Source organism: Eublepharis macularius, chromosome 4 (assembly GCF_028583425.1).
Source record: "Eublepharis macularius isolate TG4126 chromosome 4, MPM_Emac_v1.0, whole genome shotgun sequence".
In the NCBI taxonomy this organism is placed as follows: domain Eukaryota; kingdom Metazoa; phylum Chordata; class Lepidosauria; order Squamata; family Eublepharidae; genus Eublepharis; species Eublepharis macularius.
Window position 1 is genome coordinate 56,249,777 of NC_072793.1, and position 14,119 is coordinate 56,263,895.

The 14,119-nt window shown below is 41.1% G+C and overlaps 1 protein-coding gene across 2 annotated transcripts in view; it reads left to right on the top strand.

Moving 5' to 3' along the window:
* Positions 1-14,119, top strand: part of WWC1 (WW and C2 domain containing 1) — a 107,882-nt gene that overhangs the window by 49,898 nt on the left and 43,865 nt on the right. For both annotated transcript variants that reach the window (XM_054977140.1, XM_054977141.1), the window contains exons 2-3: positions 6,716-6,825; positions 13,601-13,804. In XM_054977140.1, coding sequence (XP_054833115.1) covers positions 6,716-6,825; positions 13,601-13,804 — 314 coding nt within the window. The remainder of the gene's footprint in view (positions 1-6,715; positions 6,826-13,600; positions 13,805-14,119) is intronic.

Consider the following 14,119-nt stretch of genomic DNA (forward strand, 5'->3'; position numbering starts at 1 on the left):
GAGACTTGCCCTCCGGCCTACAGAAATTCTCTGTGGTATCCAACCTGTAATCCATGCACATTAACAAAATGGCATTGTATACTCTCTATGCCTTTTAATATATGTAATATATATGATTAAATCAGTTCCAAATTGGTGTGTGCATATTCCTACTGTTTTTTAAAAAAAAATTAATTTACATTATTTATAGTCCGCCTTTCTCACTGGGACTTAAGGCAGATTACATAGAATAAGTCAATACAATCAACAGCTGGGACATTCAGTAAACAATCCAATAGGGTAGGGATGGCAGAAGTTTGAAAACAAGCAGAAATCTGATATAGAACTGAAAAACAGTGGTGAAACAAAGCAAGCAGAAATCTGATACAGTGCTAAAATAAAAGCTGAAACACAACATAAGCATATTTATATGACATATTAAACATGGAACTATCTAGTAGGAGCATGCTTATAGCAACAGATGGTACACACTAGTATAGTCTACAGCCTCTATCCCTTTATCAATGCATTTCCAAACCATTTCCTTACACCACAGCACTGTTTCCCATGTAAGAAAGCCCTCCCGAACAATTTGGTTTTGCGCAGTTTGCAGAAAACCAGGAGAGTGGGTCATTTCCTGACCTCTTCAGGCAGGCCATTCTATAAGGTGGGAGGCACTACACAGAATGTGTGTGCATGGGTAGTTGTTGATTTTGCGGATTTGCACAGTGGCGCCTGTAGAAGGTCCTGTTCAAATGAGCAAAGTAGTCATGGCGGAGCATAGGGAGAGAGGCGGTCTTGTAGATACGAGGGACCAAGGCCATGAAGGCTTTGTATGTGACAACTAAAATATTGAATTAAGCCTGGTAACTGATAGGTAGCCAGTGGAATGACTGTAGAATGGAAGTGATATGCATGCATCATCTAGCTCCTGATAATAATTCAGCGGTGGCATTGTGTGAGAAGGAGAGCTGTCCCAGCCAGGATCCCTAAGAGGACATCCTTGGTTTCCAGTGGTGACAAGAGCAAAATAAATAGGGGGAAGTGAGTCTCCATTCCCCAGGAAGTGGCCACCACCAGCCCCTCTGACTACCCACAGCTAGAGATCAAGAGGCGAGCCTCCAGCCCTCAGGACACTAAACAAACAGAGGTCAGTCTTAAAAAGTAGGCACCTGGCAAGCTGAGTCCAGACACAAATTGGCCAAGCAACTGGATTCAGATTGAAGCAGTAACACGAAGGACTTCACACAAGTAATAACTAATAGAACTTATTAAGGAAGTGCAAAATGCCAATTATCAAAGGGCTTAGAAGGGTGCAGCAGGAAAAGCAAATTAACAGACTCTTTAGCTAGGCTAGCACACACTAAAGATCCCTAAGCTTGGCTGTTGTGGGTTTTCCGGGCTGTATTGCCGTGGTCTTGGCATTGTAGTTCCTGACGTTTCTCCAGCAGCTGTGGCTGGCATCTTCAGAGGTGTAGCACCAAAAGACACTGAGAGACTTCTGTCTTTTGGTGCTACACCTCTGAAGATGCCAGCCACAGCTGCTGACGAAACGTCAGGAACTACAATGCCAAGACCACGGCAATACAGCCCGGAAAACCCACAACAGCCATCGTTCTCCGGCCGTGAAAGCCTTCGACAATACATCCCTAAGCTTATTCCAAATGTTATCTTTAAGCAAATAGCAGAATTCAGCAAGGTTCCCAGATGACAAATCCCAAAGTCCAAAGTGAGACCTGCTGTAGATTCCCACTTACAGCATGATCTTCAAAAGTTAATCTTTACAGCAACTATGGGAAAACGAGATAAGAGACCCCAAAATGGAACTGAAGAGGAACAATAAGAGACCAAGAAAGACACCTTTTAAAGGTATGTTGCCCACTGTGGGCCAGAAGAACATTATGCTCCCCACTTCTGATGGAGTTCAGCTGATCCTTGCAGATGTGGTTAAGAGCTTTGGGGTTATACAGGATCCAGCACTACTGCTGCTAAACCAAGTTAACACAGCTACAAAAAATGCCTTCCACAAACTCAGTCCAGCCCTGAAGATGGCCCCCTAATCTTGATGTGGCTGAACTGGCCACCTGGACCTGTGGCATGGTAACATCAAAACTAGACTACTCTACAGAAGTCTCCCCTCAAAGTCCATGGTGCAGAACACCTGTTTCCTGTTCAGATCAATCATTTTGAATTAGGCTCCTTTTGCTTTGGTTGATATGCACTGAAATTTATGGCTTCTACTTTTTATGGCTCCCATCTTTGATATTAGATAGAGATAGTTTTTCTTTTTGAAGACTGAGGCTGGATGGTATTGCAAGCTCTCAGAGTGATAAGACAAGAGCATATAGCACAGCACCTCCTAGGAGTGGAGAAATGAGTTCTTTGCTTGCACCTGTAAGCCTCAGTAACCACAGTACTGACCTCACAGACCTGACTAATTTCTTTAAGATCTCTGGCTTCTCAACCACCTTCACTTCCATTGTATCTAAAGAAGGGAGCTTTGACTCTTAAAAGCTTACACTCTAAAAATCTTGGTCTCTAAGGCACCACTGAACTCAAATCTTGCTTTTCTACTGCAGACCAAAAACTTCTGTCTTGTTTGGGTACAGTTTCAATTTGTCCACTTTCAGCCAGCTGACCACTGGTTTTTTTTTTAAAGAATTTTTTATTGGGTGAGTAAAGATTAATATTACAGATTTTCAATTGAAACCCTTATTTCCATATTCTCCCACCCTTCCCCCCCCTTAATCTAAGACTTCCAACAGTTTTCCAACCCACTGTCTAAACCTACTACTTATATCTCTTTTTCTATTCTTAACTGTCTTAATACAGTACTGAGATAGATAATATATATTAAATTAAGCAAAACCTAACATCAAACTATCAATTACATTATATTTCTAACTTATCTCCCCTCTTCTTTTGTAAAGATCAGTATCTCTTCCTTTCTGTAAGCTTAATAGTTATCTAACAGCCAGCTGACCACTGTTGTCAGGCAACAACTTAGGTCCGCTTCTATATTGCTAGGGGATTTGGATAGTGAGATATAGAGCTGGGTGTTACCGGCATATTGATGACATCTAGTTTCATAGCCACAAATGATTTCTCCTGAAGTTGTTACATAAAGGTTGAATAACATGGGTGATAAGACTGTGCCTTGTGGAACCCAGCGAGATAATTCCTACCCCAAAGATAACTGATCTCTGACAGCAACCCTTTCAGTTCATTCCATGACGAATGATTTAAACCAGTCTGAGGCACATCCATTTCTACCTCACAGTGCTTCAGCCAGCTTGCATGATCAACTGTCTCAAATGCTATAGGTAGATCCTGGAGGAGCCACAAAGAAGCATGGCATTTAATAACAGTGCCTTTGTGGTGAACATATATAGTCAATGTTGTTATTATCCCCACTCCTTGAAGAAATTTTATTTTACAAAAGCTGGATAGTCTTTTCCAGCATTGCTCAAACTATACAATTCTAAGATCCTACCTGCAACCCTGTATGGGGCACCATTATGGCAGCATGCAATTGCTAAACATCTTGAGAGGATGCAAGATAGATTCTTCCAAACCATTTTGGGAATTCCCAATTGTGTCTCCAGCTTCATAATTAGATTAAAAATTGGACTGCGGATCCTTACAAAGGATCACATGGAAATATGCCATTAAGATGTGGTTAAAAATATTCTTATTAGAATCTCCGAGTCAACTAATATATCTAATGAGACAAGACTTATTTTTATCATCAAGTGTAAATGCCTTTTTTGACAAATTGTGTGAACTGGGTTTTTTGTAAAACAATAACCTATTTAATTACTATTCAGATCACTTATTGAAAACTATAACAGAAGCAGCTTTGTCATATGATTGGTCTGGGTTACTCACCGATTCATATAGGAAGTGCTCTCCTTTGTATTATGGCTATATCCCTACAACTTCCTTTACAGTTGCTAATTATCTTGTTACTATAAAAAATCTCAAACATCGATGTTTAATTTTCTCGGTAATTCACTTTCGCCAAATACACAGGAAGGCTTGAAGATATTCCCTGGATTGAAGTAAATTTTCCTAGTGCGTCTGGAGCAGTACAGACATCTCACATGTGCTGTTATACTGTCCTTTGTTTATTGAAGCTAGTCATAATATACTGGGATCCCTTGTCAACTCTGATGTTCAGTGTTCTACTAATTATATTCTTCTGAAACTTGTTTTCTAATGATGAGGGCTGGCTGGAAGCTGCTGCTAGATTTCTTGCATATGTTTTTGAATTATCTTAGTATTTATTGTTTTATGGATATGTTCTGTTTCTGTTTTATTCGTAATCCAGCCAACCTACAGTTGAAGGGATTTGTCTAGGGATGGTTTTTTAAGTAGTGGGCAGATAATTGCTTCTTTGAGTCTCTGAAGGAAGGTGCCTTGAGTTAGTGACTGATTTATGATAGACATCTTGGGCTCATTTATGTGGTCTTTACATGATTTTAGCAGCCAAGACAGGCAAGGATCTAGTGTGCAAGTACTAGCCTTCACAGATGCCAGAATCCTGTCAATAGCCATCGCTGTAATTGGGTCAAAATGGTGCACAAGTGAACTAGATGATGCATTAAGCTTTTCTTCTGGCTTTGTTTTTCCTAGATCACAGGTAGCATCTAGATCAGAGCATATTCATAGTGTTTTGTCAGCAAAAACAACTTTGCAAAGGTGTCACAGCTAATTGTCTGTTCCTGAGCCAGTAAAGGTTCCATTTTAGGAGTCAGAAGATGTTGAGATAACTTCAGCAATTGGGATGGTCATGAACGAGCTGATGCACCACTTCATAGGTATTCCAGTGGACTTTATAGCATGCTCTATCTGATTCACTGTGAGTTTTTTTGCCAGCATAGTTCTAAACATTTTCTGGCCCTCTTTTGGCTACTCAGCTCCATGGTAAACCACAGAGCTGGCTTCTGCCCCAATGCCAGGTGAAGCTGATGAGGAGCAATCTTATCAATAGCTTCATAGAGCTTCACATTCCTGTCTTCCTGTGCAGCTTCAACAGAGAATGTGTTAGGAATTCTAAAATTTCCCATAGCATTTTGGGTGGACCATTTACACAAGTCCTCCCTTTTTTCAGGATGTTGGGGTCATATCACCTTTTCCTTCAGTAGATAATGGTCAGACCATGGTTCAGGCCAAATCTTCAGTCCAGAAGAAAGACCTCTCCTCAGAGGCTCAGTGCAAAAGATTAAGTCCTGGTTTTGGCATCTTTCATGTATGGGGCTTGGCACTATTTGAGAGAGGCCCCAGGCAGCCAAAGAAGCTATAATATCTTGGGCTGGCCCCTGACAAGGAGCATTCAGCATGAAGTCACCCAGAACAATCAGTTTAGGTGCATCCAGTATCACATCCAAGAGTTCAGAAATGGTGCTTCTGGGGAACTATGTGGCTGGTAAACAAGCAGAATTCCTAATCTGTCCTTAGGCCCCAACATAAGGAGCATACAGTCTGTTTTGAGAATCTGCAGAAGTAATAGGATTCATAGAGGATAACAGCAACCCTTCCTCCCCAGCCATCTGTATGGGGTTGGGACCTGGCATCCCTAGCTCCAACCCATAGTTTTAAAAATGCTTCTTGTTCAATTACTTTAATATTACTATTACTACTTGCACTTTAGATTTGGCACAATCTTTTCGTTATACTATGTTATTCTATGTGTCTGTGTAGCTCTGGTACATAATGAAACATGAGTTTCTTTTTTCTGATGGATAGCACTGTCTTACTCATTGGCATGAGTAGTTTGAAATTTGGTCCTAAAAAATCTCTCAATGGTCCACTAGAATAATCCTAGTCAGCCTCATTATGAATAAATAGAATTTGTGATACGAATTTAGGGCCATTATAGCTGGTTGTTAGAAAGCCAGTTGAATTTCAGCGCTCATAAATCTCTCACTGTAATCTTAGACTTATCTGAATTGCTTCAACTAATACATTAACCATAAACCTTCTTATGTTCACCTTTCATTCTCGGTTTAATTGCAGAATTAAGCTAAAAAGGAAAGTTTTAAAATTGTACAGATCACTTTAATTTATGTAAAATATTTATACCCATACACATTTAGTATTGCCACTCGGTTTTCAGAATAGCTTTTACTTAAAAACATATATGAAATTAGTAAATTAGCCTTTTTACGTACAGCTAGTTTTTAACATCTGTGTTTGAAGAACTGAAGCATGGTTTATAAGAGGCTACTTAAAAATAAATTATTACTTGATGCTTACACTTACATTGCTTAGGAATATTGGGAGTGAAAACTAGTTTACTGTGATAAATCAGGGTGTACTACTGTGTCACGTGATGTTATTTAATATTCCTTATCCTCTCATTTCCTTTGTGCAATTTTAATAATTCACACGTTGCAAATCAAACGTAACTTGCTCCTACATGCCTACATATTTTTGAAGTAAGACTGCTCATAGAGAGACTGGTTTGTTCATTGTGGGAGTAGAATTTTAGGAGTCCTTCATGTTCCCTTGATAAATGAGTAGTTGCTGAACCAAACTGGGGATTTTATCTAGAAATAATATTGAATCAACTTGCTGTGTTTGATATATGGAGAAAATGGGCATATTACTCAATATTAAGCTCAGCCATGTAGATGCCAGATATTCTCTCCTTAACTATTTTTAGTGGAAGGACTGCCAAAATTGTTTATTGGTGAATCTGGTGTGTTCTAAATATCCGTATTTTTCTTTCCAGGTATACTAAACCTCTAACCTTTGCTGACTGCATAAGTGATGAATTACCATTGGGATGGGAAGAGGCTTATGACCCTCAGGTTGGAGTCTATTATATCGACCATAACACCAGTAAGTGTGATGAAATTTCTCACAGCAATGAGAAAACCCTAAACCATGCAACATGCTTTATTATCTTCGAATTTGAATGATTTCTCATCCCATATATATTTGTATACTGTGCGTGTTTGACACTCCAGTCCTAACTATTCTGTACATACATTGAACATATGTAAACAGGAATGATATTGTACACTTTAATCCCCTACCCCCTCACATTCAGCAGAGAGTCTGTACAGGGTGCTCTGTATGTAGCATCTTCTTTATATAAAGAATGCTTCAAAAAGCTGCACCCCCGATTACATGGAAGAGTTCATGCTTATACATATTTAAATGCACACGGCTAAGTATAGCTTTTCCACTGAATTCTAGGAAATTGGGCCTGGACCAGTGGATTTGATCTCACTTCCTTTTACAAGTGTGCGGTGTATATATATGACAAACTCCAGGAAAGGTCTTGTATGTTTGTCTTCCACTTCCAGATGCCTGCCTTGTCCAAATTCTTACTTACCTAAAGCATATAGATGGCTGTTGTAGGATTGAACATGAAATATTAATATAGAATGGTAATGTAAGTAGATTACATTTTTCTGGAATTCCTGTAATATTTTGCTGATGATATATTTATTCCTACCACACTTTTTTGACTGAGAGGGGTACCATGAATCATTTCAGGTTTTCAGCCTAGAAGTTGGATTAGCATATTTTTTGCCACCAGCCAATCTGATTTGATGAAACAAGATGCCCTGAAAATCTGTGAGACACACAATGGCACAGTAATTTGCTTTAGGCCTAGTATGTACTCTGTTACTTTCAGTATCATCTGCAGGTTGTCGTTGTCTACTTTTTGGTAGACTATTAAGCCTTTATGGTTAATCAGAATAAGATGAGAGAGACTTTTGAGAGACTTTGTGGTGAACTCAGTTGGCTTGCATCCTACTTCTACTGTTCCTTTATTTTCGTTTAATCTCTTATTTATTCTGGTGTCTTATAGGTTCAGTTGAGTCAGTTTGCTGGACTGAATATGAGCATAGCCATTTTAAAGTCTAGTCATTTTCTGCATCCCCTTCCCAGCATTTGCAGTTTCATTAAAATATTTTTCCCCTGAACTTCCTTGATTATAGAAAATTAAATTTCTTCCTCTATCAGTACCCAGTTTCCTCTATGAGTACCCAGTTTTCTGGGGATAAAGTGTAGATGACTGGGGAAGGCAATGGCAAACCACTCCATAACAAAAGTCTGCCAAGAAAATGTCATGATGCAACATCCCCCCATGAGCCAGTAATGACTTGGTGCTTGCAGAAGGGACTACCTATACCTTTTTTTTGCCTCTATCAGAAGAGAAAATACCAGTCCCTCATGATTTATGTAGGTTATTTTTACACATAAATAGAAATGAAGGCTTGCCCGAATAATGCAGATTGAATTTTTTAAAATTCTGAAGTCAAGTTAATTAAAAACTGAGAAAATGGGGGGGGGGGGGACTTGTCAGAGTCCATAGTGGATCTTGTGGATCTTTTAACTGAAAGGAAATATACAAAAAATATAATAAAAAATAGATGTACTGATTAGATCTTGAGGCAATATCCCCCTGTGAGAGCAAAATAAAATAAAATAAAAACTGCCAGGCTCAGTCATGCCCCAACCCTCACGTGTCTCTTTCTGCCATGGTGGCGCTCACCCGCCGCCTGCCTGACTTCTGCTTCTTGGCCTTTGGGTCTACTCCCCCTCTTAGCTGTGGGGCTACTGTCTCCTGAAGGTCTCAGAAGCATGGTGATTTGGCCCTGGGTACTCCCCAGGAGCCCCTCTACAACCCTAAGTAGACTCCACTCCACTCCACTCCACTCCACTCCACTCCACTCCACTCCACTCCACTCCACTCCACTCCACTCCACTCCACTCCACTCCACTCCACTCCACTCCACTCCACTCCACTCCAGGACCAAACCTCCTGCTTCTACACTCTCCTCTCAACCTCCTCCCTCCCTCCCCCACTTGTGGGTGGACCTCCCTTTTATCCCCCTTACCATTCCCAGGCACCATCTCCTAGTCCCACCCCCCCCAACAGCTTAGCTGCTGCCCTGTCTGCCTTAGGAAGCCACAGCTGTGCCTGTTTTGCCCCCAGCCTCTGGCCCTTTTCCACCCCCTCTAGCCTGTCTGCTGGGTTGCTGGGCTGTAGTTCTTCCCGCGCCTGCCACTGGGTTAGAGTGCGGTCCTGTGCCACTAGCGCTGCCTATGATCTGCTGCCTGTGGTGGCACGGGCTGGCTTCCCCCTGTACCCTCTTCCTCCAGCTAGGCTGGGCTGCTCTAAGGGCCTGGCTTGGAAGCTGGCAGTGGCTAGGACCCAGGAGCTGCCATCTAGCCTGCCTCCTGCCAATGAGGGCTTGTTAGCACCTGGGCCATCTAGTCCGCCTCCTGCTGACAAGGGCTTGTCAACACCTGGGCCCTCTTTGGCGTTCAAGTTCTCTGTTGGTGCCTTTGCTGCCTGTCTCCTCCTTGCTGCTGCTTGTTTCCTCCTTGTTGGGTGAGTGCCAAGGGTGGCAAGGCTAGATGGTGGGGCTGCCAGTCTGGGCTCTGGGTGTGGCTCTGGGAGGGTTCCCAAGTCCGGCCTGGTTGCCGGACAAAAACATGTTTTAATAGTACTGTTATTGCTGTTCTATAACTTGTTCCTGCAGTAGAATTCCAATGGGAATCCTGCTCAACCCATAGGTCCAATTAGAATCTCTGTGGAAGAGTCATTGGACACAATCCCTGCCTGCTGGATAAAAATCCTGTAATGTTTTTACAAGGCAATCATATATCTATCTAAAAAGAGTAATAAAGAATTCCATTCTATTTAATGTACTTTGTCCCTTATACTAATACTTATGAAACCTGACAAGTTATTCATACTAGTGACAGTGCAATCTTATTCAGAATTACTCTAGTTTAAAGTCAGTGATCTTAGACTGGAGTAACTCTGTATAGGATTGCACTGTGAACATTTATTGAGGAAGCAGTCTGTTTTTGTGTTCTCCCTTTGATTATGATCTCTGCAGAACATACTTTGAACTGAAAATTTGTTAGACAGCTATCCTTTGCCTAAAAGACCCAGCATGAAAATCTATATTGTGATTGCCTGCAAGTTCAAAAAGTGATTTATGTAAATTCACTTGTTGTCTATTGGCTTTTTAAAATGGCGATACTATACCCTTACTAACTGATAGAGGATGCTGTTTAATGTGTGATTAAAAGCTCCAGTTCAAACTGTAAGGTCTCTCATTCAAATCCTGTCCATGTCATGGATTTTATAAACAATCTTAGAAAAGCTGCTATCTTTCAGTATTAAATCCCTGTCTGCCTTATGGGGATGTCAGTGCTGCCCTACTTCAAAGGGTTGTTTAAGATTTTCAAACTCATAGCTGCAAAGTGCTTTGAAATAATAAATATGCATCCCCAAGATTTAGATAGATATTTGTACTAGTTACTAGCTGTCATCAGATTTTAATATATAAAGTTAGTGCTACTTTCTCAGTCTTTTTGTTGCTATGTTAAGGTGGAAGAGATAATTGTCAAATGTCTTTCAGTGTAATTATTCCAAGTAAGCTCAAGAACAGATGGAAATCCAATCCACGCCCCCCCCCCCCCGGACTGAAATCATCCAAGTGAATAGATGTAGCTTCCCTGATTCTAAAAATGCTTTGCTGAGACAATCCACATTCATTTCACTAGAGCTTCCAGCAGTAGAGATTTGTGATTTTGGCTAAAGAGAATTAAATTGAATCTCTAGAATAGCAACATCCTGACTACGTTATTAATGAAAAATAGTTATTTTCCTTAGGCTTCATTTGAGTATATGGGGAGAAGCCAGATCTGTTGACAATCTCTATATTTCACTTGCCTGATTCAAAATTATCTCATAATTTACTTATACCCAGTACTGGTTGGTAACTTGTATTAAAAGCATATATAATAAATTACAACTGTCACAGCAGGCCATCTTTCAATACCACCTGGGATGAATGTGTGACTTATGCTGGATGATAACTTGTTTAGTAGTTGAAGCTTAAGTAATACTATAACTAATGAATTGGGTTTAATGAATTACTTGCTGGAATAGGATAATAAAAATAAAGCTATTTGATAAGGGAAAGAGCAGATTGTAGCATATGTGTGGTACTTGTCCAATCTGTCATCACTGGTACCTCTCAATCTGCCTGCTAAGTGTCTCTTATTGGATAAGTAATAATATTTGCCACTATCATTACAGTATTGTTGGTTGAAATTTTATGTAAAGCCAGCAGAGAATTTCAAAGCACTGGAAAAAGCAGCAAAGCCCTCCCCCCTCAATTGCTATATACAATTCCACTCTTTCTCCCAAAAATAGAGTCCAGATAATAACAACAACAACATTCGATTTATACACCATCCTTCAGGACAACTTAATGCCAAACTCAGAGCGGTTTACATAGTGTGCTGTTATTATCCTCACAACAGTCACACTGTGAGGTGGGTAGGGTAGAGAGATCTCTGAGAGAGCTGTGACTGATCCGAAGTCACCCAGCTGGCTTCAAGTGGAGGAGTGGAAAATCAAACCCAGGTCCCGCCGCTCTTAACTTCTATATCAAACTGGCTTTTAGATGCCCTAAAAGGTCTTTTTAAAAACTATATCAAAGGCAGTGTCTTACATTTTAAAGCGTGAGGTGGAGAGAAGGGGCCTGGGATGTGTTTATAAAGTGTACAACCTCTGTCTTTTGTATTTAGTAGGCTTTCTGACCATATGCTGGGTATGCTAGTTAATTTTACTAACACCTGGCAGCCACTGTCATAATGGTTACAAGCAGGCACAACATATTTAAGTCTTTTAGTTTGGGTCCGTGGCAGGTACTCTTTTGGAACCCAGATCACTCAGCCAAGAAGAAAATCTGTGTGTTCTGGGGCTCAGTGATAGTGAGGACTCCTCAAGAGGAGAGGAGCCTCATGTAACCTGCCTAGCCAGCCCTGACTCAGCAGAAGCCAGTGATCAGGAGGAACAGCTGCTGGAGGATCAGAGTCCACAGCCAGCAGCTGAGTCAGTGGCACTGACACCCTCCAGCTCCAACACCACTGGTGAAGCTCAGCCACCGGTTGACCAATGCCCACAGTCAACAGCCAAGCCAGAGGCACCAACACCCTCCTACTCCTACACCACCGGTGATGCTCAGCCCAGGATGTTGAAACCTCCAGCTTCACTCAGAGAGTGCCGCAGACAGAGGCAATGTGTAGAGCTACAAGAGAGACGGCAAAGCTCACACCTCCTGGCCAGATGCCAGCTGCTGGCTGAGAGCAATGAAGAGTAACCACAGGATAACTCCCACAGCAGCTGGCTGCAAGCCAGCCTCTCTATAAAACCCAGCCACAGAAGACCAGGAGGCGTGGAAGCAACATGTCAGTTCCTGCTGCGATCACTCCACTGAGCCTTGCCCCCCCCCTTGCCCTGTGACTTACAAACTGGACCTTGACTTTGCTTTTGTGTAGCCCCTAAACTTACCAGTAATTGACCTATGGACCTCCGGGCTTGGATTTTGGATTTTGGATTCTCTTCTGGCTTTGGACTTGTACTTTGACTTTGGACCGGACGTTGACTATTCTGCTTGGGCTGAACCAGCCCACAACACTATGCTTTAGCAGCTTCCTTGCCAAAAGAGTTTTTACTAAATATATAAAGAACTTCTAAGTTATGGAGATTAGTTTCCCTTGGTTTCCTGCAGTCTCTTTGTATGTATTATTCATTGTGTGGTAACTAGGCATCCTAGCTCAAGCTTGATCAGTTCAGACAGCCTAAAGCATTTAAAGCTGGCTGAAAAATTGAAATCCTTGTTCCCGTTTTTCAAAGAAAAACCTGCAGCAGAACTGAAAGGAATGGGAGATCTCTCTTCTACCCTAGCATATAAACAGTTGCTTACAAGCCAGAATGAAATGAAAATTCAGATGTTGGCATCTTCCCATTTATATGTAACATATGCACTCTTTTGCTCAATGGAGTTAGGAAGCAGTGCACATCTCAGATGGGAATAACTTAGATTGTAAGAGAATTCGTCTAATTACTGTAACTAAGTCTGTTATATAAAGTTCTTGTTTCCCAGCCCTTTCTTCTATACTCCATGGTAAGTGAAAGCAGCTCCCAAAAATGAATAAATAGACTTGTGTATCTGTAATGGAGAGATGAGAAAATCCAGTGCTTGCTCTTTCTTGTCTAATAATTCCTCAAATGATAGGCTGTGACTAGGGAATAACTAGCATACTTGTATCTAGGTAAAGAAATAGATGACCCAGAAAAATATAATATCCATCATATGCAAAACCTGAAAGCAAATTTTGCATATGATATAATAAAAGAAACAAGCAATAAACTGTAATGAAAAGGAAAATGGTTTACATACAGGGCACACCAATCACCTGGCCTCTCTGGTTTTCCCATTGGAATATCCAAGACTTTTGTTAATGCCGTGAAAGCAATAACCTTAAGTTAATAGAAACACATCTGCAATAAGGTGCTTCATACAGACTAACAGCTCCAGGTTAACATTTTCTGCAACGACCCTGCCTCCTGATAGTATAGTCCAGTTTGGAGTGAGAGGAGCAGATCTCTGCTTTTAAGGAGGTGTAATAATACATAACAATTGCCTGGTACCTGTAGTTGTATATCCCCAGCAGACACAAATGCCACATTCATAAAGTGATGGGACATGATAAAAAAATATTGATTTGTAAGCATGTTGCAGTCACTTAGGTTTTTAAAATTTATCTTTATCCTTTTGATTTAAAGAAAGTACCCAGATAGAGGATCCTCGCGTACAGTGGCGACGGGAGCAGGAGCATATGCTGAAGGACTACCTTGTATTGGCACAAGAAGCACTGACAGCTCAGAAGGAGATTTACCAGGTAAAGCAACAGAGGCTTCAACTGGCACAGCAGGAGTACCAACAACTTCATGATGTCTGGGAACATAAGCTGGGATCTCAAACTAGCTGTGAGTACTTGATGGATTTCTGTTTATCCTTCCTTTTATTTGTACTTTGCTCACTTATATCTAAAAGCCACTTTCAGCACTCCTGTTTCCATTTGTCCGTCCTTTTACTAGCACAGTTTTAGCACCATAAGATGTCACAGTAGTACTTTGGGCAGCTGGGCTGGACTCCTTTCCCCAAAACACCCTTTGCCTAGTATTCCTGTTCAGTGCAACAGTGCTGACAGAGTTGGTTACAGAAGGCAATGCTGAAAGGAAACCTAGCATACAATTCTGTCCTATGTAGATGCTCTCCCTTACAGTGTAGCAATAAGTCTC